Source organism: Lampris incognitus, chromosome 20 (genome assembly GCF_029633865.1).
Source record: "Lampris incognitus isolate fLamInc1 chromosome 20, fLamInc1.hap2, whole genome shotgun sequence".
Classification (NCBI taxonomy): domain Eukaryota; kingdom Metazoa; phylum Chordata; class Actinopteri; order Lampriformes; family Lampridae; genus Lampris; species Lampris incognitus.
The window spans coordinates 28,662,964-28,688,526 of NC_079230.1; the positions used below are offsets into that span (position 1 = coordinate 28,662,964).

At 45.9% G+C, this 25,563-nt stretch overlaps 1 protein-coding gene across 1 annotated transcript; it reads left to right on the forward strand.

The window, feature by feature from the left end:
- The first annotated feature begins 4,898 nt into the window (after window positions 1–4,898).
- On the forward strand, window positions 4,899–12,512 carry haus4 (HAUS augmin-like complex, subunit 4). Its single transcript, XM_056300758.1, is given in 9 exon segments — window positions 4,899–4,965; window positions 5,275–5,414; window positions 5,555–5,734; window positions 7,031–7,171; window positions 7,308–7,404; window positions 7,552–7,697; window positions 8,272–8,402; window positions 8,812–8,880; window positions 12,329–12,512. Coding segments are annotated over 9 exon segments (1,155 nt in total).
- Window positions 12,513–25,563: the final 13,051 nt, after the last annotated feature.

Here is a 25,563-nt window from a genome sequence, read left to right on the forward strand (position 1 = left end):
GAGTGGAGAAGAAGCATACTGGCTATACATACAGAGGTATAAAGTTGATCAGCCACAGCATGAAGATATGGGAAAGAGTAATAGAAGCTAGGTTAAGAGGAGAGGTGATGATCAGCAGCAGCAGTATGGTTTCATGCCAGGAAAGAGCACCACAGATGTGGTGTTTGCTTGAGAACGTTGATGGAGAAGTATAGAGAAGGTCAGAAGGAGGTACATTGTGTCTTTGTGGGTTTAGAGAAAGCATACAGCAGGGTGCCGAGAGAGGAGGTGTGGTGTTGTATGAGGAAGTGGGAGTTGCAGAGAAGTATGTAGGAGTGGTGCAGGATATGTATGAGGGAAGTGTGACAGTGGTGAGGTGTGCGGTTGGAATGACAGATGGGTTCAAGGTGGAGGTGGGATTACATCAAGGATCGCCTCTGAGCCCTTTCTTGTTTGCAGTGGTGATGGACAGGTTGACGGACAAGATCAGGCAGGAGTCTCCGTGATCTATGATGTTGGTGCATGACATTGTGATCTGTAGTGAGAGTAGGGTGCAGGTGGAGAAGAGCCTGGAGAGGTGGAGGTATGTACTGGAGAGGAGAGGAATGAAAGTCAGAAGGAGCAAGACGGAATACCTATGTATGAATGGGAGGGAGGACAGGTCAACTGTCCAAAGTAACGGGGAGTGCAGGAGAGAGGTGAAGAAGAGAGTGCAGGCAGGGTGGAGTTGGTGGAGAAGAGTGTCAGGAGTGATGTGTGACAGAAGGGTACCAGCAAGAGTTAAAGGGAAGGTTTACAAGATGGTAGTGAGACCAGCTATGTTATATGGTTTGGAGACAGTGGCACTGATGAAAAGACAGGAGGAGGAGCTGGAGGTGGCAGAGATGAAGATGATAAGATTTTCACTGGGAGTGATGAAGAAGGACAGGATTAGGAACGAGTATATTAGAGGACAGCTCAGGTTGGACGGTTTGGAGACAAAGCAAGAGAGACAAGATTGAGAAGGTTTGGACATGTGTGGAGGAGAGATGCTGGGTATACTGGGAGAAGGATGCTGAATATGGAGCTGCCAGGGACGAGGAGAAGAGGAAGGCCAAAGAGGAGGTTTATGGATGTGGTGAGGGAGGACATGCAGGTGGCTGGTGTGACAGAGGAAGATGCAGAGGACAGGGAGAGATGGAAACGGATGATCCGCTGTGGCGCCCCCTAATGGGAGCATCCGTAAGTAGTAGTAGTGGATTCAGTTTTTCAAACAATAAAACAGTCTTTCAGCAATTTAAAAAATTGATAAATTTGCTTAACGGTTCACACAGCAACCAGTACTTGGTCATGTATAAAGGAGGTCTCCTGTGGAAGCCCTGGCACATGAGCGAACAACGGAGGAGACTGAAGATGGCGCTACAAGGAGAAGAGGTAGAATTAGAAGAGGGGTTTAGATGGGGAGAAGGACGAGGAGAAGGGAGAGAAAGAGGGCACGGGGGAGGGGAAGACACGGAGGGAGAGGAGAGGCAGTAGGAAAACTGGTGGAGGGAGCAGGAGGAGTGGGGAGAGGAAGAGGGCGGAGAAGGAGGGGTCTCAAATGAATTGAGAGCAAGTTTAACCGACCATGTCCTCGAACATGGAGACGTTTGTTGGCGGATCGGTCGTTTAATCACCGGTTATTCTGACCAGGAATCTTCTGCTTTTGACTCCTTCAGGAAACTTATTTTGGGGTTTTTCCGCATTGTCCCCTTTTCTCCCTGTTTCGGTAATGACTTGTCCTACTTAGTGAGTTTTCATGCTCCTTTTTTAGGTTTAGTCTTTTGCAAATGCAGGGAACAACGTGCTTCAGGTGTAGGCCTCGTCTCAATGTAGGTGCTACGTGACACCATGACTCAATTTCTAAGCTAAAAATGCAACATAAAATCTCGTCTAATATTTATATAATGCTTCGTAGGCCCGCTTTAGGGTATACAGGAGCATACATATAAGGAGGAAGACCCCAAAAAATATCAAAGATCTTTTTGGAAATCAGCTCACATGTAAAATATATGGAAAAACAATTCAAATACAACCACAAATGAATGTGATGTAAAACAAGGTGCTTTAGCAACGTTTTTGGACGAGGCAAGATGGGGAAGAGCTTGGGGTGATTCAAGCATCTTAACCCTCTAGATCAGTGGTTCTCAACCTTTTTGGGGTCCTGGACCCCCTGCGTATTTTTGATCTACCCTGAGGACCCCTCCACCTGATCTTGGGGGAGGGGGGTTGCAATTTGATAGAAACAGTAGAAACTGCATTTTAAATTGCATTATAGCATTTATTCACTCTTTGGGGCAAAAATAAGAGCTTTCAGTTGTAACTTAGATATAGTTAACAAAACAGAATTCTTATGCAGTAACTTTCAGATATATGTAACAAAACAGAATTCTTATGCAGTAACTTTCAGATATATGTAACAACAGAATATATATTCAGTAACTTTCAGATATATGTAACAACAGAATATGTATTCAGTAACTTTCAGATATATGTAACAACAGAATATGTATTCAGTAACTTTCAGATATATGTAACAACAGAATATGTATTCAGTAACTTTCAGATATATGTAACTAAACAGAATATGTATTCAGTAACTTTCAGATATATGTAACAACACAGAATATGTATTCAGTAACTTTCAGATATATGTAACAAAACAGAATATGTATTCAGTAACTTTCAGATATATGTAACAAAACAGAATATGTATTCAGTAACTTTCAGATATATGTAACAAAACAGAATATGAATTCAGTAACTTTCAGATATATGTAACAACAGAATATGAATTCAGTAACTTTCAGATATATGTAACAAAACAGAATATGTATTCAGTAACTTTCAGATATATGTAACAACACAGAATATGTATTCAGTAACTTTCAGATATATGTAACAAAACAGAATATGTATTCAGTAACTTTCAGATATATGTAACAAAACAGAATATGTATTCAGTAACTTTCAGATATATGTAACAAAACAGAATATGTATTCAGTAACTTTCAGATATATGTAACAACAGAATTGTTATGCAGTAACTTTTAACAATGCAAACGGGAGCGAGATCTCTTATTAAAATACAATAAATTACACTTGTGAAACAGATGTAATTAGAGAAAAAAGTCCCGTTACCCTTTATAGTTTAGGTAGATAAAGGTCTCAGTCACATTTGAGTAAAATAATCCTATTTCTATAAATGTCATAGGATCTTTTTTTTAAAGATATTTTATTTTCACGGACCCCTTGCAGTTACACCACGGACCACTAGGGGTCCGCGGACCCCCGGTTGAGAAACACTGCTCTAGATATTGCAGTTTCAGGTGGTTTATAAGAAATCAAAATTAAAAGCAATTTTAAAAATGAATGGCTGATCAAATGTATTGTATCAGTGGTTTTTAGTCTGGTCTTCGGGTAGAACTGATGGTTTTCTATTCTGCCAAGTGTTATGGGTGTACACATGTGTGCGTGTGTGTGTGTGTGTGTTTGTATATATATATATATATATATATATATATATATACTAGAAGAACCCCGCTACAATGTAGCGGTTTGGTTATCCACCCGTCTAAATCTCCCTCCTCTTCATCCTGCCAGCTAACCGCCTTCCCTCTGCCCCTAAACCCCCCCCCACTCCAACTCCCTCCCCCATATGCTCAGAATCATCTGAAATGCAGAGAAAAGTGGTTTTTAGCCATTTTTAGAACATGCATATTTTGCATAATTATGCATAATTATTATAATCATTTTAATTTTCTGCTATTTTTCTGGTCCTCTCTGGAACAATACCTACCACCTCCAAAAACAATTAGGATCATAAGTGCATTTTTGCAAAAAATGCATATATTTTGCATAATGCCAAAACACAAGGTGAAAAAAATCAAAGATGCTCAGAATCATCTGAAATGCCAAGAAAAGTGGTTTTTAGCCATTTTTAGAAAAATGCACATTTTGCATAATTATGCATAATTATGCATAATTTTAATTTTCTGGGATTTTCCCCTTACTCTCTGAGACAATACCTACCACCTCCAAAAAGAATTAGGATCATAAATGCTTTAGTTTTCGGTCTCGCTATCTACACTAACTAACACACACACACACACACACACACACACACACACACACACTAACACCACACACACACACATTACGAAAATATGGGGGTTGATACAGACGCACACACACACACACACACACACACACACACACACACACACACACACACACACACGAAGGTGTCTTTTAATGTAAGGCTGTGTTAACTTTTCCTCAAGGACAATAAAGGATCTTATCTATTTATCCATCTTTATTTATTTTTCTAATTAGGGAATTAACCATGGGAAAGAAAATGGGCAGCACTGGTGGAGGAACGGAACTGTGTAACATCATGCCTGGTTTCTGCAGGGCATCGAAACCAGCTGGGGTTTGTTTCTCTTCATGTCCTGTATATCTTGGATGAGGCAGCGTGTCTTAAACGCCAGATGGCATTTTTCAACATATCTTTGCAGAGTGTCTTTGTTGACCGACAATTTCCAAGACGATAGCTCCAGCATCCCCGCTGGATGGACGTCAGTTTTGTCTTCTGTCTGGTCTGGTTTACCTCTTCTTTCTAACCGCGGGGGGTCTTATTTGCCTGGGCCGCTGACGTCCTCTGTTCCCCATTGGCTAACGGATCCACGTGGTTCCGCGATGAGTCTTCCTATTGGCTAACGGATCCAAGTGGTTCCGTTAGCCAATGGGAAGACTCGTCACGGTGGCGCGCGCGACTTGAATCAGGAAGCGACTCAAGCGTTTCCGGCCGCGGGGTTTGTTTGGAAAAGGCTGCCGCTTTACTCCGGCGAACGAACTCGGTGGTACCTGCAACGTTATCGTTTAACGCCATTACAGCCGCGATGTCTGCCGGACTCGACCCTGCGAGTCCGCCTTCTCTTGGAAAAGGAGACAATTTGCATCAGCAGGGTGAGCCATATTTACGCTACACTAGGATTAGCTAGCAAACTTCGTGAGCTATCAGTCGTGTTAGCTTAATGGTTGTAGCTTGCTGAAAGGCGCAGGCGCGGCGTTTTGTTGATGACGTCAGATGGTCGCGTGATGAGCTACGTAGGGAAGCGCTGCAGGTCACCGTGAAATGTCGCACCCTTAACCTTTAACGGGAAGCTAATCAGGTCCATGTTTCACTGCTAGCTAATGTTAAATGCATGAGCAACGACACGTTTGGGCCATTGTCTTCAATTCAATCATAGGTCTCTTTTCTTCCACCTACAACAGTCCTGGCCTCCTTCCCACTTTGTGACGTCACAGAGGATGACCTAACCCAGAACCCCCGGTTCTGCAAACTCCTGGCCACCCTGTCGCAACACGTGGACCACACCGGTCTCACCATGGCACTTAAAACAGAGCAGGAGAAGGTACGTCAAGTGTAAGACACGCGTGTCAAAAACCATGACAGACAAGCTGTCTGGTGTAGTTTGACATGTCGAAGTTGTGTCTCGTTTAGACCAGACACTCAAGTCATGGGTGGAATTGTTGTGGTTAATTGTGTCATTAGGCTGAGCAGAAGCTGCAGAACCAGAGATGTCGCTGGCTTCGCTCCGAGAGCCTCTACAGAGCGCTGCAGGAGATGATCCAGGAGCACTGTGTCAGGAAGCACCAAGCCACAGTACCCCCGGACCAGAACCTGGTACAGTAGCCATGCACTGTCAATATCAAAACAGCTCCCCTTTTGTTTGTCATTTAAACCAGGGGTGTAAGAAAATATAGGTAAAGTGGACTGAAGCGGGGGGAGTACATCTGTTGCAATGCTGTGATTGCAACCATTCCCGAACCCTCCTTGAATAGCACACATGGCCATTATAACTCTCGTTAATGCTGGCGGCAATTTGCATATGAAACCGATCGTTTTCGGTCGTTATGCCCCTGTATTGTTTGTAAGGGTGGGGACACCTGCAGTCAGTTGAGTCTGAAGAGGTCACTTGGATGAGCGATGAAACGTTTCTGTCAATGAACGTGTCCAGATGAACGGATTCAACCTTCTGTGGTACTTAAAGTTGAGTATTGCGATGCTGTCTTTCACAAGATCGTACTAATTTTCTAAAGAGCTACATTCATTCTTAAAATTTCACACAAAGAGATGTAACGACAGCGCCACTTCATTGTGTTGTTTTCCTTTCAGACCACCGTGTGACAGGTGCGGTATTGTAACAAGGCTGCACAAAATGACAACAGCAGCAGACATAGCTAGTGCCACACTATCTTTAGCTCCAATTACTCTGATCCATTGCCAGAATAACCCCACTAGGGGCCCTGGGGGAGGGGGGGTGGTTACAGGTCCCAACCTGCCCGACTGATTGTTTACTCTATGCATGTACAGAAAGCCCCTCTTAGAGCCCCTATTTCATATATTATTATGCTTAAATCATGCGTATTTTCAAACAAAATTTGCATTTAATCAATTTACCACAAACAGTTGGCACCTTGTTTACCTGGGGTCTTTGGGGCCTTTGGAGGTAGGGGGATCTGGGGCAGTTGCGCACTTTGCCCAGTTGGTAATCCAGCCTTGCTCTGATCTTGTGTATATTGAGGTCTTTTCTTTATGATATATATGTGTTGGCCCTGTGATGGTCTGGTACCCTGTCTAAGGTGTCTTCCCCGCCTGCCACCCAGTGACTGCTGGGATAGGCTCCAGCATCCCGTGATGACCCCGGTTGGGATAAGCGGCTTGGATAATGGATGGATATCTATATCTATCTATCTATATATAGATAGATAGATAGATAGATAGATATCACTTTTAAATTTTGACAAAATATTGTAATATATCAGTATTTGTAGTATCATAATATATCACAGTATATACTCATGATACAAATCATATTGCCAACGCCTTGCCAATACACAACCCCAATTTCAACATAAAACGTCCTGACTTTCCTGAGAAGAAAAGATGACAGGAATAATTTAGCAACAACATGCTTGCACACATCTTAAATCAACGATTTCTCTGGTTGTGCATTTCTCTGTCCAGTTCTACGAGACGTTGGAGCGCTGTCTGAAGGTGGCTCAGTGTGTCAGACAGCTGGATGCCAGTGCCACAACAAGCCAAGACCAGTGCTCTATACTGGGGCTTAGTCCTCAACACGTGCTCGAGCTCATGCCCGCAGAGAGGGTGTGTCCTACCACTGCTCTTTCACTTGCATATGTGATATAATTTACTTGCATTTAATGGCTCAAGATTCACTGTTAGAGGTCTGTGTGCCCTCTCTGTGCCTTGTTTAATTTTAGTTTATATTTTTTTCCACCAGAATGTGCAAAGAATGAAACGGAGTCTACCCAGGGAGCTGGAGAAACATCTCAGGAAAAAGTCCTTCAGCCTTCTCTCCTACTATCAACCTGAATGGGGTAGTTAAACAGTCATTTACACATGGCAACTAATAAAATGCATCAAATCTTAATCAGTCATTTTGACAGCATAAAGTAAAGGCCTCTCACATCCCAGTTTTAATTGATGTGGACGTTACCCCTTTGTTTCTCTGGGTTTCTCAATAGAGAGTGAAAGTGAGGGCCTGAAGAACATAAAGTTGTCTCATCTGTCAAGCCAGCTGCGCAACGAGAGAGAGAGAGCCAAGAGTCTGAAGGAGATCTGCCACAAGAACACTTTTCTCCTGCAGCGACAGACTCCGCTTTACCTCTCTGTGAGTTGTCTTTCCAATCATATGTAGTTATCTGAGCAGTTGGAGAAGTGGCTACTGAACTAGGTTTTTTACCCTGAGTCAGGCATGATCATGATTGACTCTGTAGGTTTTGCTCTTTGTAAATGACATCTGTGAAAGTTACAAAAAACGAAACCATACTGCAACTTAAAAAAAAAAAATCCAAGATGAAAATGTGTATCTTCATATCAGGAAAAATATTGATGGTTTGGGTTGTTTTTTAGTCATATGTGGCCTTCAGAGTTTCTAAGACCAGAGAGCTTAAGTTTTAAATTCATTTTTAGAAGTCTTAATATATCAGTCACTCCTGGTGCACTGTCACAGACCTACATTCAAATAGGTCTAAATTTATTTATTTAGATTTTGAATTGGCTTACCACTTTATTCTTACTGCAAGCAGAAAGGTTGTAAATATGCCAAATGAGTAAATGTAAATATTCTTAAAAAGAATATTGTGAAAGTTGAAGATACCTGAGTGTGGTTGCTTCTTTCTTAAAATACACAACATTCTGATTTCATGCGTGTCTTTGCCAACGGATTGTCTTTTTCTGTCCAGGAGCTGATAAGGTGTATCCAGCTGCTCCAGTCTGTCATCTTGGACCACAGACTGAAGATTCAGGCGGACCTGGAGGGCAAAAAGTTGGAGTACTTTGAGGGCAAATGTGAGCTGGTCATACAAAAGATCAAGTAAGGACTTATCAATAGTTTTTCCCACACGCATCAGCATTTGCATTAAAACCCGTCAATCATTAAAAGTAGGTTTGATTTCAGTTTGGTTTGCATCCACCATCTCGAAACAGGAAAATGAAGTAGGAATCAGGAAAGCGCCTGTGCTTTCTGTCCTTCAGTATTAAATTAAAGGTGTGCGTGCACATTCAGCGAGGGCAGATGCTGAACAGAAAAAATTCCCTAGAGGGTTGAAAAAAATTCATCCCTCTCTCATTTTAAATGCAAATCAGGCCACTAATGACCAAGTCCAGAATTCTAAATGACAGTAAAAGTTAAACGAGTGTATTGACGTTTCAATGCAAACAGTGAATTGAAAGGTTACAAGATACACTTTCCATGTTGGCTATTTGTTGTCGTCCCTCATCAGGACGGAGATGGCAGAGATCAGTCTGGACACATACACACCTGACACGATATCGGCCCATAAAAAAATAAGGTAAGTGCTCAGTTAAGTGTGGCCACACTTTGCCAACCAGTTGTACTTTTTTCTTTTTTTTTTCTTTCCCCATTCCAGTGTTTTGTCTTCACATGTTTAAACTTTTACTCTGCTGTTCAACTGGACCTAGTCCTGATCTCGTGACATACGTTCTTAGCTAGCTGGCCACCACCTGGTTCTGCTGTTGATAGCTGAGCCGTGCCCTGGAGAAGTTGAGTCTGTATTGTATTGCCTTGCCAAAGAGCGTTAAATCATTGCATTTGAGGACAGAGATGGTGTAACGTCTTTCTCAATTGTCGCTCAGACGCTCCAGGGGTTTTGGCTGGTGACCTTCGGGTCACTTCTTTAACACTAGAACAACCGAGCCGGTCATGATGACCGTTTTGGATTTTAAGAGTTTAATAACTTTGTGAAAGAAAAAAAGAAGAAGATACAGACCCCCCCCCCCCGAGTGCTCCTGAAATTGCATATATTTGCATTAAAATGAGTTTCAGATCAATTGCACAAAAAAGTTATAATAAGATCTACCTCTAACGACCATGAGCGGTCAAAATGACCACCTGTAATTCGCGCGTGTCATGTCACTATCTATAACGTGTTGGTCGCGTCGTTTCCTTCGTGAAGTTTGTTGCTCTGTCCTAGAAACACACTAGCATCCTCCAGTGCAGAGAAATAGTCTAAACTTGATTTTTGATGATCGACAACATGTCTGGTTACAGACGCCGTTACAGACGCACCATGACTACCACCGAGGCGTTGCAAAAATGTTAATTTTTGTGTCAGTTAGTTTCATAACAGACATGCTAACATATGTAATGCATTAATATCTCAACTGGGTATTTATCTTGACAGAATATAGAGTTTAAAAACCGGTGGCCATTTTGACCGCCCATGGTCGTTTTGGGTAGGAGTGAAATCCCGGTCGTTCTGGTGATAAACATGAGGCTTTGCTATCGTCATAGTGTAGCCTAATGCTCCATTTGATAACTTTATTTATGGTGAAGTATTCACTTTTAACTGCTGTTGATGTTATAATCAGGCTGTTCAAGATGCAGCAAGATATTCAGTTTAACTTGAGACTGTTTGCTTTCATCTATTCTCATCACTGGTGTAGTGGTAAATACAAACCCCAATTCCAATGAAGTTGGGACGTTGTGTAAAACGTAAATAAAAACAGAACACAATGATTTGCAAATCCTTTTCGACCTATATTCAGTTGAATACACTACAAAGACAAGATATTTAATGTTCAAACTGATAAACTTTATTGTTTTTTTGTAAATATTCACTCATGTTGAATTTGATGCCTGCAACACGTTCCAGAGAAGCTGGGACAGGGGCATGTTCACCACTGTGTTACACCACCTTTCCTTTTAACACCACCCAATAAGCGTTTGGGAACTGAGGACACTAATTGTTGAAGCTTTTTGGTGGAATTCTTTCCCATTCTTGCTTGATGTACGACTTCAGTTGCTCAACAGCCCGGGGTCTCCGTTGTCGTATTTTTGCGCTTCATAATGCACCACACATGTTCAATGGGAGACAGGTCTGGACTGCAGGCAGGCCAGTCCAGTACCCGCACTTTTACTACGAAGCCCCGCTGTTGTAACACGTGCAGAATGTGGCTTGGCATTGTCTTGCTGAAATAAGCAGGGACGTCCCTGAAAAAGACGTCGCTTGGATGGCAGCACATGTTGCTCCAAAACCTGTATGTACCTTTCAGCATTAATGGTGCCTTCACAGATGTGCAGGTTACCCATGATGCCATGGGCACTAACACACCCCCAAACCATCACAGATGCTGGCTTTTGGACTCTGCGCTGATAACAATCTGGATGGTCCTTTTCCTCTTTAGCCCGGAAGACACGACGTCCATGATTTCCAAAAACAATGTGAAATGTGGACTCGTCAGACCACAGCACACTTCTCCACTTTGCGTCAGTCCGCCTCAGATGAGCTCGGGCCCAGAGAAGCCGGTGGCGTTTCTGGGTGGTGTTGATATATGGCTTTGGCTTTGCATGGGAGAGTTTTAACTTGCACTTGTAGATGTAGTGACCAACTGTGTTAACTGACGATGGTTTTCCCAAGTGTTCCTTAGCCCACGTGGTAATATCCTTTACACAATGATGTCGCTCTTTAATGCAGTGCCGCCTGAGGGGTCGAAGGTCACGGGCATTCAGTGTTGGTTTTCGGCCTTGCCGATTATGTGTGGAGATTTCTCCGGATTCTCTGAATCTTGTGATGATATTATGGACTGTAGATGATGAAATCCCTGAATTCCTTGCAACTGTACGTTGAGAAACGTTGTTCTTAAACTGTTGGACTATTTGCTCACACAGTTGTTCACAAAGCGGTGAACCTCGCCCCATCCTTGCTTGTGAACGGCTGAGCCTTTCGGGGATGCTCCTTTTATACCCAATCATGACACTCCCCTGTTTCCAGTTAACCTGTTCACCTGTGGAATGTTCCCAACAGGTGTTTTCTGAGCATTCCTCAACTTTCCCAGTCTTTTGTTGCCCCTCTCCCAGCTTCTTTGGAACATGTTGCAGGCATCAAATTCAAAATGAGTGAATATTTGCAAAAAAAAAAAACAACAATAAAGGTTATCAGTTTGAACCTTAACTATCTTGTCTTTGTAGTGTATTCAATTGAATATAGGTCGAAAAGGATATGCAAATCATTGTATTCTTTTTTTATTCACGTTTTACACAATGTCCCAACTTCACTGGAATTGGGGTTTGTACTCTAGAGGGAAATGTCGCATAAGAAGTGATGCGTTTTACGTAAAACCTGTTACCCTTACAAGATGCCGGAGGCCTCGTGGACAATTCATCTGGTGATTTCAAATGTCATGTTCCTTTTGTTAATGTAGTTCATAAATGACACAAATCGTTAAAAATGATCCATTTGGGCATCCGGGTAGCGTAGTGGTCTATTTTTGTGTCTACCAACACAGGGATCGCCAGTTCGAATCCCCATGTTACCTCCGGTTTGGCCGAGCGTCCGTACAGACACAATTGGCCGTGTCCGCGGGTGGGAAGCCGGATGTGGGTATGTGTCCTGGTCACAACACTAGCGCCTCCTGTGGTCGGTTGGGGCGCCTGTTCGGAGGGGAGGGGGAACGGGGGAAAAGCGTGATCCTCTCACACGCTACATCCCCCTGGCGAAACTCCTCACTGTCGGGTGAAAAGAAGCAGCTGGTGACTCCACATGTATGGGAGGAGGCATGTGGTAGTCTGCAGCCCTCCGTGGAGCAGCAACCGGGACGGCTCGGAAGAGTGGAGTAATTGGCTGGCTACAATTGGAAGGGGGGGGGGTGTCAGTTACTACAGAGACCACTCCATAGTTTGTTCTTTTTCCGAGTTCCATGACACTTTTCCGGAAGATGTTAAAAGTGTAAATGTGCTCTTCCTCATCCTCTTGTTCTTCTCTGGTTGCTCCATGGCAGGGAAACGCTGGAGTCGAAGCTGAAGGTTTGCCGGGTGGAAAAGCAGTCTGCGGAAAACAAGCTGGCCTCGTTTGAGATCCTGGGTAAGGAGTTCGAGGCCCTGGCTGAGGAATACGCCAGATTCCGGCGGGAGATTGACATGAAGAACTGGGCCCTGAAGGAACTCTCCCACGATGCCAACTAGACAGGTTCAGAACCTGATGTGGGAATAAGACCAGCGTAACTATCGCTTTTCGCCCTACAGTCGCAATGGCTTTTGGACCCTTGCTGTATAAATGACTGATTTTTTTTTTTTTTTTTTTTTGAACTTACCATATTTTTAAGGTGTTACTAGATAATGGATCCTGATTTCTCACCATATTTTCATTATCTTGTCATCTATGTGTAAATGTTGCTTTTTGGGCACAAGCCGGCTCTGTTTAGGATAAACGGACATTGCTTTTCTCTTCAGCTTTCGGTTGAATCAACGGCTCATTCAGTGTCGTATAGTAATTATAGAAAAATAGTCACGCAAACCATTCAGAGTACTAAAATGCATTTTTTACTCATGCAACTCAAAAAGGAGTTATACTCTAACCTTACTTTCTTAGATTCTACTGTATGATCACACCCCCGAGTCTTCATAATCTCAGAGTTTCTGTATTTACACCAACACCGAGATGCTTTCAGTGACCAAGGAGGCTCAAGATCTATCCCAGTAACATCTCCAGCTACTGTAGTAAGTTGTATCAGTGATATGTGTGAGGGAGGAGTAAGAAACATACGATGATGAAGTTTCGGATGAAATGAATAAATTCCCTTGCCCCTGCTGTTACCATATTAGTATGCCACAGATGGCATCTTGTTTTTTTGTTTTTTTGCCCCCATTTTTCTCCCCAATTGTGCCCTGCCAATTACCCCACTCTTCTGAGCCGTCCCGGCTGCAGACTACACCCCTTTTCCACTGCATGGTACTGGCTCAACTCTACTCTACTCTGTTGGACTCGCTTTACTTTTCGGGGTTTCGTTTTCCACTGCAGATGGTATCCCCTCACGGCGAAGCCCCGCTGGTCATTTGTGGGCGTGTTGACTAGTTTTTTTTTTTTTAAGCTGTCATTTATATTTAAATAAATATAATTAATATACATTATATTTATTTTGTTTTATTTATTTATTATAGGGGTATTTTCACGTCATGTCACGCCGGAGGTGACGCGGGGATTCGAACCGGCATCTCTAATCGGTGCTCTTTATCCTCACATAGGCTGCCGTCACACAAGGGGGGCGATGCTGCCCTTGCTTTCATCATCATCATCATCATCATCATGCCCCTGCTTTACAACTGCTCTCGTTGACACGTTTTAATTTTCAACTCATACGAGCAATAGGGTCCAGCTGGGCCAGCGCTCTGGTGTCCACCAGGGGGCAGTCGAGCTGTAGGGAGCGTGCACTGTTGCCCAGGGAACGGAGCGTATGCACTGGGGTTGGAATATACCTCGGTGTTGAGCTTGGTATCGTTTTTGGCTGAATTTGACGTCCTCTTTTATCAGAGAAACTTACAGACCGATCAACAATATATCGTAAATCTGTTTATTTAAAGCAAAGCTGGGTCAAGGCTTTAGTCATAAAATGACATTTCCAGGGGAAAAAACCCCTTATGTATTGGTATTTGTGTCAGATGTAAGCTTTCATACTTCATCTGTGCATGAAATGGGGTCCAGATAGGCGAGAAGATGTGATTTCCTGGGGTGTCGGGAGTGTATTTGGTCTTTGGTGAAAGGCGCTGTGAGGCATAGGCCGGGTTGGAATACCGGTGGGCCCGGAATACCGGTGGGCCTGGAATCCCATAGCACAGCAGCGGCCTTCCGAAATCACGACATAAAAGCTTTCAAAATGAGAACTTTTCAGCACGAGCCCGGTCCACAGCCCCAACCCCACTTAAGAATTTAAGAATTGGTAATTAAAAAAAAAAAATCACGTTCTTGCAAAAGAAAATGTATTTCCTGTGGAAAGAGCAGGTTTATAATTAGGTTACGGGGCACTTAATGCCATCAGCAGTTGTTCAAAGGAGTTTCCATTTTGTTCAACCCCCCCTTTTTTTTAAGTATATTTGTTTCATATTTTCCAATTCTGTGTGGCCTGACTAATGGAAAAGCTGATCGTTAATGAGCCGATCACTAGTTTGTACCTGACATTAGTCTCCTTTGCTAAAACTGTGTTTTTGATTGTCTTATCGGTTATAAGTGAAATCTGTCAAATCAAATATATTAGGACCGTTGCTTGGAGAGAAATGCTTCTGAAAATCCATATTAAACATGTCTGTGAATGTTCTCGTTCACATTCTCATGTGGACATCCGTATTAACCAGCTTTCCCTTAGACACGCTCATTACTGTGGGTCGGTCGATTAACAGGCAGATTTAATTACATGCACAGATACACAACGCGTTCCCTTGCTCTGCATACAACAACAAGAAAACGACTCGGAGCGGCACGGTGGCGCAGTGGTTAGTGCGGTCGCCTCACAGCAAGAAGGTCGAGGGTTCGAGCCCCGGGGTAGTCCGACCTTGGGGGTCGTCCTGTGTGTGGAGTTTGCGTGTTCTCCCTGTGTCTGTGTGGGTTTCCTCCCACAGCCCAAAGACATGTAGGTCAGGTGACTCGGCCGTGCTAAATTGTCCCCAAGTGTGTGTGGGTGGGTGGATGTGGATGTGGGCCTTGTCGTGGCCTGGCGGCCTGTCCAGGGTGTCTCCCCGCCTGCTGCCCAGTGACTGCTGGGTTAGGGTGCAGCATCCCCGTGACCCTGAGAGCAGGATAAGCGGTTTGGATAATGGATGGATGGATGGACTTGGAGCTGAAAGTGAAAAGACGGTATACGATCTAACCGTGCTTCTCCTTGGCGTGGCGACCAAGTGGAGCACTGAGGTTTATAGTTGTGATACGGCAGCACAAGGAAATTGGGTTTGGTGGTGTTGGTGTAGCGCTGCATCACTAGAGAGCACGCACAAGCGCTAAGCAGGCCAGGAAGTCATTTTACCGGCTCAGGACTTTCCCCTCAGTCACTGTATACCTTCCATGAGGTCAGTGGGGTGGGGGTGGGGGTGGGGGTGGGTAAACCCTAGTCCCCATTGATTGCAACTGGGAAAACCACTAGTACCCTGTACTCCATCAGACCGGTGTTTGCAGCCTACGCCTCATGGCTAAACTTCGTTGAAGGGTGGATGTGGATGTTTCGTGTGGGCCTCACTGGAAATAGATTTAACACTTCTCTTAGTCAGGTCTGCTTTTTTTGGGGGGGAGGGGGGGTTGTGGTGCGGTGTGGGTGTGTGTTAAAATATATTCGGTGTACAGTCGGGTCCATAATTGACAAGGTTAGCTGCCTACGACAGCATATTGACGTTGAAATTAGATGATGAATACGAGCTCAAAGTGCAGACTTCCACCTTTAGTTCGCGGGTATTTGTGAACGGTGTAGGAAGTAGAGCACTTTTTATATGTGGGCCCCCCCCCCCTCCCCTTTTTTTATTTTCTAGACCCCCCCCCCTCCCTTTCTCCCCAGTTGTACTTGGTGAACTACCCCACTCTTCCGAGCCGTCCCGGTCTCTGCTCCACCCCCTCTGCCGATCCGGGGAGGGCTGCAGACTACCACATGCCTCCTCCCATACACGTGGAGTCGCCCGCCGCTTCTTTTCACCTGACAGTGAGGAGTTTCACCGGGGCAGGGGGGCTGTTGATTAGTCCAACTGCAACAGGGGTGAATACTCTTGCGATGCGAGGGTTTTCTGCCTGACGGACCTCAGCGTCTTGCCAGAGGGCAGAGTTTCAAAAAGGTGGCGTGCAGGGTGGAAGGGGTCGGACATGAACTTCCCTGCCCGCCTCGGGGTCCTGGGGCGGGCAGGTGCCGCCTCCCGTCTCTCATCGACCTCCGCCAAGCGGATGACACACTGCCGCCTGCCTTGATCCCTGGCGGTGGCAGCAGCATACCAGGCGGTGATGGAGGAGGTCTGTGATGGAGGGCACCTGGTTGGGGGGAATAGTGTAATCCTCCCCCACGTTGTGACCCCCCTGGCAAAGCTCCTCACTGTCGGGTGAAAAGAAGCAGCTGGCGACTCCACATGTGCCGGAGGAGACGTGGTAGTCTACAACCTACAACCCTCCCCGGATCGGCAGAGGGGGTGGAGCAGCGACCGGGACGGCTCGGAAGAGTTGGGGTGATTGGCTGGATACAACTGTGGAGACGAGGGGGGGGGAAATTTTTGAAAAAAAGAAGAAGTGACCATGAAGTCCGTCACAGCCAGAGAGGAAGCCGCCATTGGACCGAAAAAGACAAACCGGTCAGAGAGGGGGGGCAAAAACATCAGCTGTTGCCTAGTCAGCTGTTGGGCACATTGTTAAAAAGAAAGATGGCGCCGGTGAGCTCAGGAACACCAAAAAGGCCCGGACGGCCACGGAAAACCGTTGTGGTGGGTGACGGAAGAATTCTCCCCCCCCCCCCGGTCAAGAAAAACCCCTTCACAAGAGCTGGCCGGATCATGAGCACCCTGCAGGAGCTAGGCGTATCTGGGTCGAAGTCAACAATCAAGAGAAGACTTCAGAGTAAGTACAGAGGGTTCACCACAAGATATAAACCATTGGTAAGCCTCAAAAACAGGAAGAGCTGGTTAGAGTTTGCAAAAAAAAACAAAAAACAAAAAAAAATCTAAAAAGGCCTGTGCACTTCTAGAACAGGATGCTGTGGACAGATGAGACGGATCCACTTGTGGGAGAATGATGGGAAGGGGAAGAGTACGGAGAAGGGAAGGAGCCGCTCACGATCCGAACCGCCTCGTCTGTGAAGCCGGGTGGAGGTAGCATGGAGTGGCTGTGTATGGCTGCCAGTGGTACTACATGGATGCTGGCTGATCAAGCTTAAGTAGTCTCCTCAACAAGAGGGCGTCATGCTACGGCGATGATGCCTTCGAAGGGGTCTGAGCATCAGCAGAGATCCCACCCACCCCAACCGTGGGCCGTTCTCCCCCCTGCGCTCTGGGAGGCGCTACAGGAGCCTCAGAGCCCGCACGGCTTCTTTCCACAAGCTGTTGCCCACCTGAACCTGGCCTACCCACTGAATGTCTGTAGATATTGTTAAATATTTTCTACTCCAGATCTCTTTTAACTTATTTTTAGCTTTGGTCTTCATGTGTGTATGTCTTATACTGTGTTTGCTGTGTCTGTCTTGCACTGTTTGGTGAAGCCACAGCCCACATTTCATTTTTAACATGTGCCTGCACATTGTTTTTAATGACCATAACATTGAACTGAATGATGCTGCTCGACCTGTCTGGCTGTTTTTTTTCGATGTTTTTGCAGATTGAACGAGTCGACTGCCAGATCAAATACGATAGGCTTGAATTTCGACAGTCGCAAGGTGGAGAACAAGCTCCAGGACCAGGACAGCGGAGGGTGTGAGGCAGGGACTGGGGCAAATGACCAACCACGAGGCCAAACGCTCAGCCTGTAAGGATGACCCCGAGCCCTCCGATGAACTCGATGAATTCTGCTGTCCTTTAGATAACACCCGAACCCACCAGTAGAGTCCGCCTACAGCGGACCCCCCCCCCACCCCCGAGTCCACCTTTTGTGATTGGGGAGCATGAGGTCAGGTGTCTGCTGCGCAATCAGAACAGCGGGAAGGCTGCAGGCCCCGAACCCGTGTCCTCGGCCACTTTGAAAAGGGGTGCTGCTGAACTTGCTTCTGCTCTGACTTGTGTGTTTTTAATCGAGGATGTACGTGATCTACATCCTCTGTGCATAACTGTAGTCCACTGACGTCCGGTTTCTACCGCGGCGGTCATACCAGTGGCATATTTTCCGCGATGCCTGCGAGATTTACCTTTGGATAAATGTCGACGACATGCGCAGAAGTTGTCGACAAACTTTCCCCTGCACCTGCTGGCAAGCCGGTGAAAGGTTACAAGTTGTACATATTGTGGACGTACCACATACGTCCACATGTGTACATATACGTCCACATACATCCTCATAATTGTGGACGTAATAGCGCGCGCCAACAAACAGGAAACCGGTATGACCACTGCAGTAGAAACCGGAGGTCAGTGGGCTACAGTTACGCACAGAGTCGACTGAGCTCAAATTAACGTCGCGTGCACACATCTACACCCTGGCGTCCTACCCCCCCCCCCCCCCTCCAACGACTCCAGAGCTGCTGCTTCAATACTGCTGGAGTCATTCGGCAGCGCCTGACTTGAGGCGGCACCCCCCTGGCAAGGAAACTCACCCCCCCCCCTTTAACCCCTCTTCTGTCTGCCTTCTCTTTCAGAGAGAGACGCCCATAAACCTCCTGATGGTCCCAGACCGACCCTTCTCCGTCGGCCGTGACCCCTGACCTTCATCAAGGTTCGTTGTCTGCGTTCGCCCGTGCTGATCCCAAAACATTCCCACTTGTTTCAGAATTGTAGTTAACCCCCCCCCCGGGGTGTGTGGGGTAAACTCAGTCTAAGACTCGTTTATTCCTTCCGCCCATCAGAAATTCTCTAATTAGACCGTTTTTAATTTGGAGCTGGTCCTAAACAGCCTCATTATGTCTGAATGCGGACGTGTTTTCTCCGCGTCTCTTCAGCACGGCCTGGTATGGGTGAGTTTGTTTTAAAAAGGTGCTGCTGTAGAGAGGTATTGTTTTTATAGATGCTGCGGTTTGCACTTGACGCTGCTCTTTGCCGCAGCCCCACGCAGTGAATTCGAAGAGAAATGACTGTTGACTTCCTGCGCTGACCCCAACCCGTTGTACACATGCACACATACGCATGCACACATCTACCCATGCACATGTGCATGCACTCAGCTTGTGATCAAGTATCGCCACACGTGGGGGTTTTCGCGCCTGTCTGTCTGGTTTCCTTTAGCGTTTTGCAGATTGTTTGCAAGTGGCCAATGAATGCAGCATCGTGGGGTTATCAGACGATCGTCCCAAACTAATATGTCGACGCACGCTCAGCAATCCAGGTGAGAGACTCCAGGGAAGGTGAATCAGTTCATCTGGACACAGCGTTTACTGACAGATACTCGACCTATGCCCCCTTTTCCACTGCACGGTACCGGCTCAGCGCCACTCTACTCTACTCCATTCGACTCTACTCGCTTTCGTTTTCCCACTGCAGATACCATGCCCTCACGGCGAAGCCCCGCTGGTCATTCGTGGGTGTGTCGACTAGTTTTTTTTTTTTAAAGATTTTATTCATATTTAAATAAGTATAAATAAATATATTTGATTTATTTATTTATAGTGGTATTTCCATGTCACCTTTTAGTACTGGCTCAGCTCACCTGGAACCTCGAAGGAGGTGGTACCAAAAAAGGTTACCTGGTACCAGGTACTATCCCTTACTTTTGCCCAGTGGAAAACCGAAAACAAAACGAGGAGAGTGGAGTTGAGTCGAGCTGGTCCATGCTGTGGAAAAGGGGCATAAGTGACCTCTTCAGTCCCAACTGACTGCAGGTCAGTTAACAACACAGTGGCTTAACGACCCAAACCACCGACCAGTTTCATATGCAAATATGGGTGTGACTACGAACCAGAGTTTCAGTGGCCATGTGTGGTATTCACAGAGGACTGGGGAATGTTTGCAATCACAGCATTGTAAGATGGTGACAGATATACTACTACTACTACTACTGCTTTCGGCTGCTCCCGTTAGGGGTCGCCACAGCGGATCATCCGTTTCCATCTCTTCCTGTCCTCTGCATCGTCCTCTGTCACACCAGCCACCTGCATGTCCTCCCTCACCACATCCATAATCCTCCTCTTTGGCCTTCCTCTTCTCCTCTTCCCTGGCAGCTCCATATTCAGCATCCTTCTCCCAATATACCCAGCATCTCTCCTCCACACATGTCCAGACCATCTCAATCTTGCCTCTCTTGCTTCGTCTCCAAACCGTCCAACCTGAGCTGTCCCTCTAATATACTCGTTCCTAATCCTGTCTTTCTTCGTCACTCCCAATTAAAATTTTATCATCTTCATCTCTGCCACCTCCAGCTCCTCCTCCTGTCTTTTCATCAGTGCCACTCTCTCCAAACCGTACAACATAGCTGGTCTCACAACCATCTTGCAAACCTTCCCTTTAACTCTTGCTGGTACCCTTCTGTCACAAATCACTCCTGACACTCTTCTCCACCCACTCCACCCTGCCTGCACCCTCTTCTTCACCTCTCTTCTGCACCCCCCGTGGTGACAGATATATAAAGACCGAAACCAACGACCGTCGTCATGCATCTGTCTCCAACTTACACTGCGGTGATTGCAAACATCCCCCTATCCTGTGTGAGTAGGACACATGGCCTTTAAAACGCTACTTAGCGGTCACACCCATATCTGCATATGAACCTGATCATTGGTTTTGGTCATTAGGCCACTGTATTGTTTATAAGGGTGGGGATTTTTTTAAAAATTTAATTTAAAAAAATACAAGTACAGGAATCAACATAACAGCAATGTACACACAACTTCAACCAGAAAACAAACACACACAATGAACAAAACAGACTCCCCGTCTGAAATATAAAACGGTGCTCTACATAAGGAAAAAATACATAAACTGAATAAAAAAAATAGAGGACAAAAGAGAGAAATAAAATTGCATTAAAATTGAAAATGAATACAAGAATAAAGAAGGATTAAGTCACAGAGTTGTCAGAGGGTTCTTTAAAGATGTTGTCGTCGTAGTTTAACAGTTTTGTACTCTTGTCTTTTAATAATCTAATAGAGTTTAACAGATTCAAGTTCAAGCGGGAAATGTTCAAATAGGGTCGGCAATTAGAAAATTCAATTCAGTTCAATTTTATTTTCATTAAAAACAATGTGCAGGCACATGTTAACAATGAAATGAGGGCTGTGGCTTCACCAAACAGTGCAAGACAGACACAGCAAACACAGTATAAGATATACACACATGAAGACCAAAAGCTAAAAATAAGTTAAAAAAGAGCTGGAGTACAAAATATTAAAAATATCTACAGACATTCAGTGGGTGGCCAGGTTCAGGTGGGCAACAGCTTGTGGAAAGAAGCTGTTTTTGAGCCTGGTAGTGCGGGCTCTGAGGCTCCTGTAGCGCCTCCCAGAGCGCCGGGGGGAGAACAGTCCATGGTTGGGGTGGGTGGGATCTCTGCTGATGCTCAGACCCCTTCGAAGGCAGCGTTTGTGATAAATGTCTTTTATGGCTGGGAGCTGGGTACCGGTGATATGCTGGGCCGCCTTGACGACCCGCTGCAGAGCTTTCTGGTCTTCTGAGGTGCAGTTGCCGTACCACACTGAGATGCAGATGGTCAGGATGCTCTCTATGGTGCAGTGGTAGACGTTGGTGAGAATTGTGGGGGGTAGACGGGCGCTCCTCAGCCTCCTCAGGAAATGCAGGCGTTGTTGGGCCTTTTTCACAAGGGCCTGGGTGTTTAATGTCCAGGAAAGTTCCTCACTGATGTGGACTCCCAAGGAATTTAAAGCTGGAAACACGCTCCACTTCCACCCCATTGATGTATATGGGGGAGTGGCTGCAGCTTCTAGACCTCCTGAAGTCCACAATCAGCTCCTTCGTCTTCTGCACATTAAGGACAAGATTGTTGGTAGTACACCATGATGCGAGATGCTCAATCTCGTCCCTGTAGGCCATCTCGTCATTGTTGGTGATACGGCCAATGACTGTGGTGTCATCTGCAAAGAGGGAGAAAAGGAGGGGGCTCAGAACACAGCCTTGAGGGGCACCTGTGCTGAGGATCAGGGTGGAAGAGGAGTGGTCACCTAACCTAACAGACTGAGGTCTGTTGGTCAGGAAGTCCAGGATCCAGTTACAGAGGGAGGGGTTGAGGCCAAGGGAGAGGAGTTTGGCAGTTAGTTTGGCGGGGATGACAGTGTTGAAGGCAGAGCTGTGAACATCATCCGGATGTATGTGTTGATAAGTTCAAGGTGGGTCAGAGCAACGTGCAGGGCAGTGGCAATGGCATCCTCAGTAGACCTTTTTGGGACGGTAGGCGAACTGATGTGGGTCGAATGTGGGGGGGGGGGGGATAATGTTTTTGATGTGAGCCAGAACCAGTCTCTCAAAGCACTTCATGGCAATGGGGGTGAGTGCTATGGGTCGGTAGTCATTCAGACATGTGGATGTTGGTTTCTTGGAGACAGGAATGATGGAGGTGGTCTTAAAGCATGCCGGGACTTTAGATTGGGACAGTGAGAGGTTAAATACAGGTGTGAAGACCTCAGCCAGCTGGTCAGCACATTCCCGGCAGACTCAACCCGGTATGCCGTCTGGTCCGGCAGCCTTCGGGTTGTTCACTCTGCGCAGTGATTCTCTGACCTCTGCGACTGATAGTGAGCACCTGGTTTAGTGACCTCACTGGTCATCCAGGGTTTCTGGTTTGGAAAGGTGCGGACTGATTTTTTTGTTGTGACACTCTGTGTCTGCTTGTGTACAAATAATATTGCCAGTAAAATTAAAAAACGAACTCTCTCTCTGGGGTGGGGATACCTGCAGTCAGTTGAGACTGAAGAGGTCCCTTAGATGAGTGATGAAGAGGTCACTCACACCCTGTTCACACTCGGTTTTAAAATGCGTTTAGGGCGATCGGATCACAAGTGGACAGCGAGACACCGCTGTTTACACCTGTGTCTATCACGCGTCTCCAGATGCGTCCTGCTGACCACTTGTGATCAGATTTCGTTACTCCGTAGAAGGAGAAGAAGAAGAAGATTTCGTTACTGTCTACGTCACTTCCGCTACAAGGTCAAAGGGCTTCAGCCAAGCGCCAGATTCGCCGACTAGCTGTGAAGGCAACAGCTAATGTGTGAAGATGTTTCAAGCGCTAATATACATGTGGGGACTGTTCCAGCTGTTGAGGCTGGCAGGACTGGTTCTTCTGCCCAGATGGAGGTTAGGCGTCTCGTTCCACTTGTGCTCCGCCCACCTACACTCCCCTCGCTCTCCATTTTTTCGAAAGTTGGCGCGCTGTTACCAAAACAACCACCACATCCTGCATTGATGACGTGTTTTCCTGTGACGTCCTCGTCGGGGACGCGTCAGCATTTATGCTACAGAAGATATGTGGCCAAATGCGTCCCAGAGTCAGACCACCTCGGCAAGTGGTTTGAGGAACCGGTTCACAAAACGCGTTGGTGGTTGTTTGCACCTGTGTGTAACGCTGTCCACTTGTGATCCCATCGCACACAAAAAAAACCCCCGCACGTTTTAAAACCACGTGTATAGAGGGTGTTAGATGAGTGATGAAACGTTGTATCCACATGAACTGATTCAACTGTCTTTGAGGTTTCTCTGTAGTTGCTATCAAAGTGTCCATACCTTGCCACAATTTAACCAGACGTGTGAGCGTCACGTAAGCGCGTCCTAACCGTGTAATCTCGCCTGTTAAAACGCCGCCTCTTAACCCGTTCATCACCGCTGTGCCGACTCTGTCCGGACACAGCCGACGTAGGCGCAGTCTCCCTGCTCAACGAGCCCTGTCCACCCTGCTCAGCGAGCCCTGTCCACCCTGCTCAGCGAGCCCTGTCCACCCTGCTCAGCGAGCCCTGTCCACCCTGCTCAGCGAGCCCTGTCCACCCTGTCAACAAGCCCTGTCCACCCTGTCAACAATCACAACACTTTATTCATCCCCGAGGGGGAATTGGGTATCAACAGCAAGCTGTCAACAAGCCCTGTCAGATGGCTTCCTTCAGAGCAGACCACAACCCTTGGTTTTACACACACACACACACACACACACACACAGTCTCTCTCTCTCTCTCTCTCTCTCTCTCTCTCTCTCTCTCTCTCTCTCTGTCTCTCTCCCTCTTTCTCTGTCTGTCTGTCTCTCTCTGTCTGTCTGTCTGTCTCTCTCTTTCTCGCTCTGTCTGTCTGTCTGTCTGTCTGTCTGTCTGTCTGTCTGTCTCTTTCTCTTTCTGTCTGTCTCTCTCTCGCTCTCTCTCTCTGTCTGTCTGTCTCTTTCTCGCTCTCTCTGTCTGTCTGTCTCTCTGTCTGTCTGTCTGTCTGTCTGTCTCTCTCTCTCTCTCTCTCACACCCACACACTGAAAGGGACCCCTCAGTATGCGCTCAACACAAACACACCATCATGCATTCACACACGTTGTGAGACCCTAGGAACACATGACTCACACATTATTCAGGCCTGACACGTTTACACTACACATTGTTTACACCACACATTGTTTACACTACACGTTGTTTACACCACACATTGTTTACATTACACATTGTTTACACCACACATTGTTTACACTACACGTTGTTTACACCACACATTGTTTACACTACACGTTGTTTACACCACACATTGTTTACATTACACATTGTTTACACCACACGTTGTTTACACTACACGTTGTTTACACCATACGTTGTTTACACCATACGTTGTTTACACTACACGTTGTTTACACCACACGTTGTTTACACTATAGATTGTTTACACTACACATTGTTTACACTACACATTGCTTATGTAGCGCTATCTATCCTTTTTAACTGTCAAGGACAACGCTCCTGAGTTCTCTATACAACTCGGTATCTAATAAACTATTGAAGTATGTTAACTTCGCTTTTTATGTGTTTAAAGTATGTTCTAAAGGCTCTAAATGTCTTACAGTGTCATCTGGTAACTCCAACTAAAAAGGTTGACTACCCCTTTAAGGCAATCTAACATGGTCTAGACACCTCAATGTGTCACCGAGTAACTTATATTAAAATGGTGGACTAGCCCTTTAAGGTTGTCTCAACATGTCACTTACCATAGCCTAGACACCACAGGAATAAACACACATGAATAATCCACACTCACACAGGTACATAGAATTATATATACAAATGTATTATGAGTAATAATTATTAGAATGAATGAAAGTTATAAGCCTCAATGGCTAACAAGCATCTGCATTCAGATATACACAAATTAATCAGACTAACACATTAGCATACAGCTCAATAACCCTATAACTAAGCCGGCAATAAAATAAAAGAAAGTCAAACAGCCCTCTTCGCTCCCCTTGGGAGCCCGCACATCCAACTTGTACTCACAAAGAATGCTCCTCTTCGTCTCGCGCTTCTCACCGCAGCACAGCAGCGAACGTCAGGCAGGCAGCCATCCTAGCTAACTGGCTAGTTAGCCGTTAGCACCATCTCACGGTCGAACCGTGCGCTCGCCTCGGCAGCCCAACACGGCAACAGACGACTCCTTCTGCGTTCCTCGATGGTCGCATAAACCCAC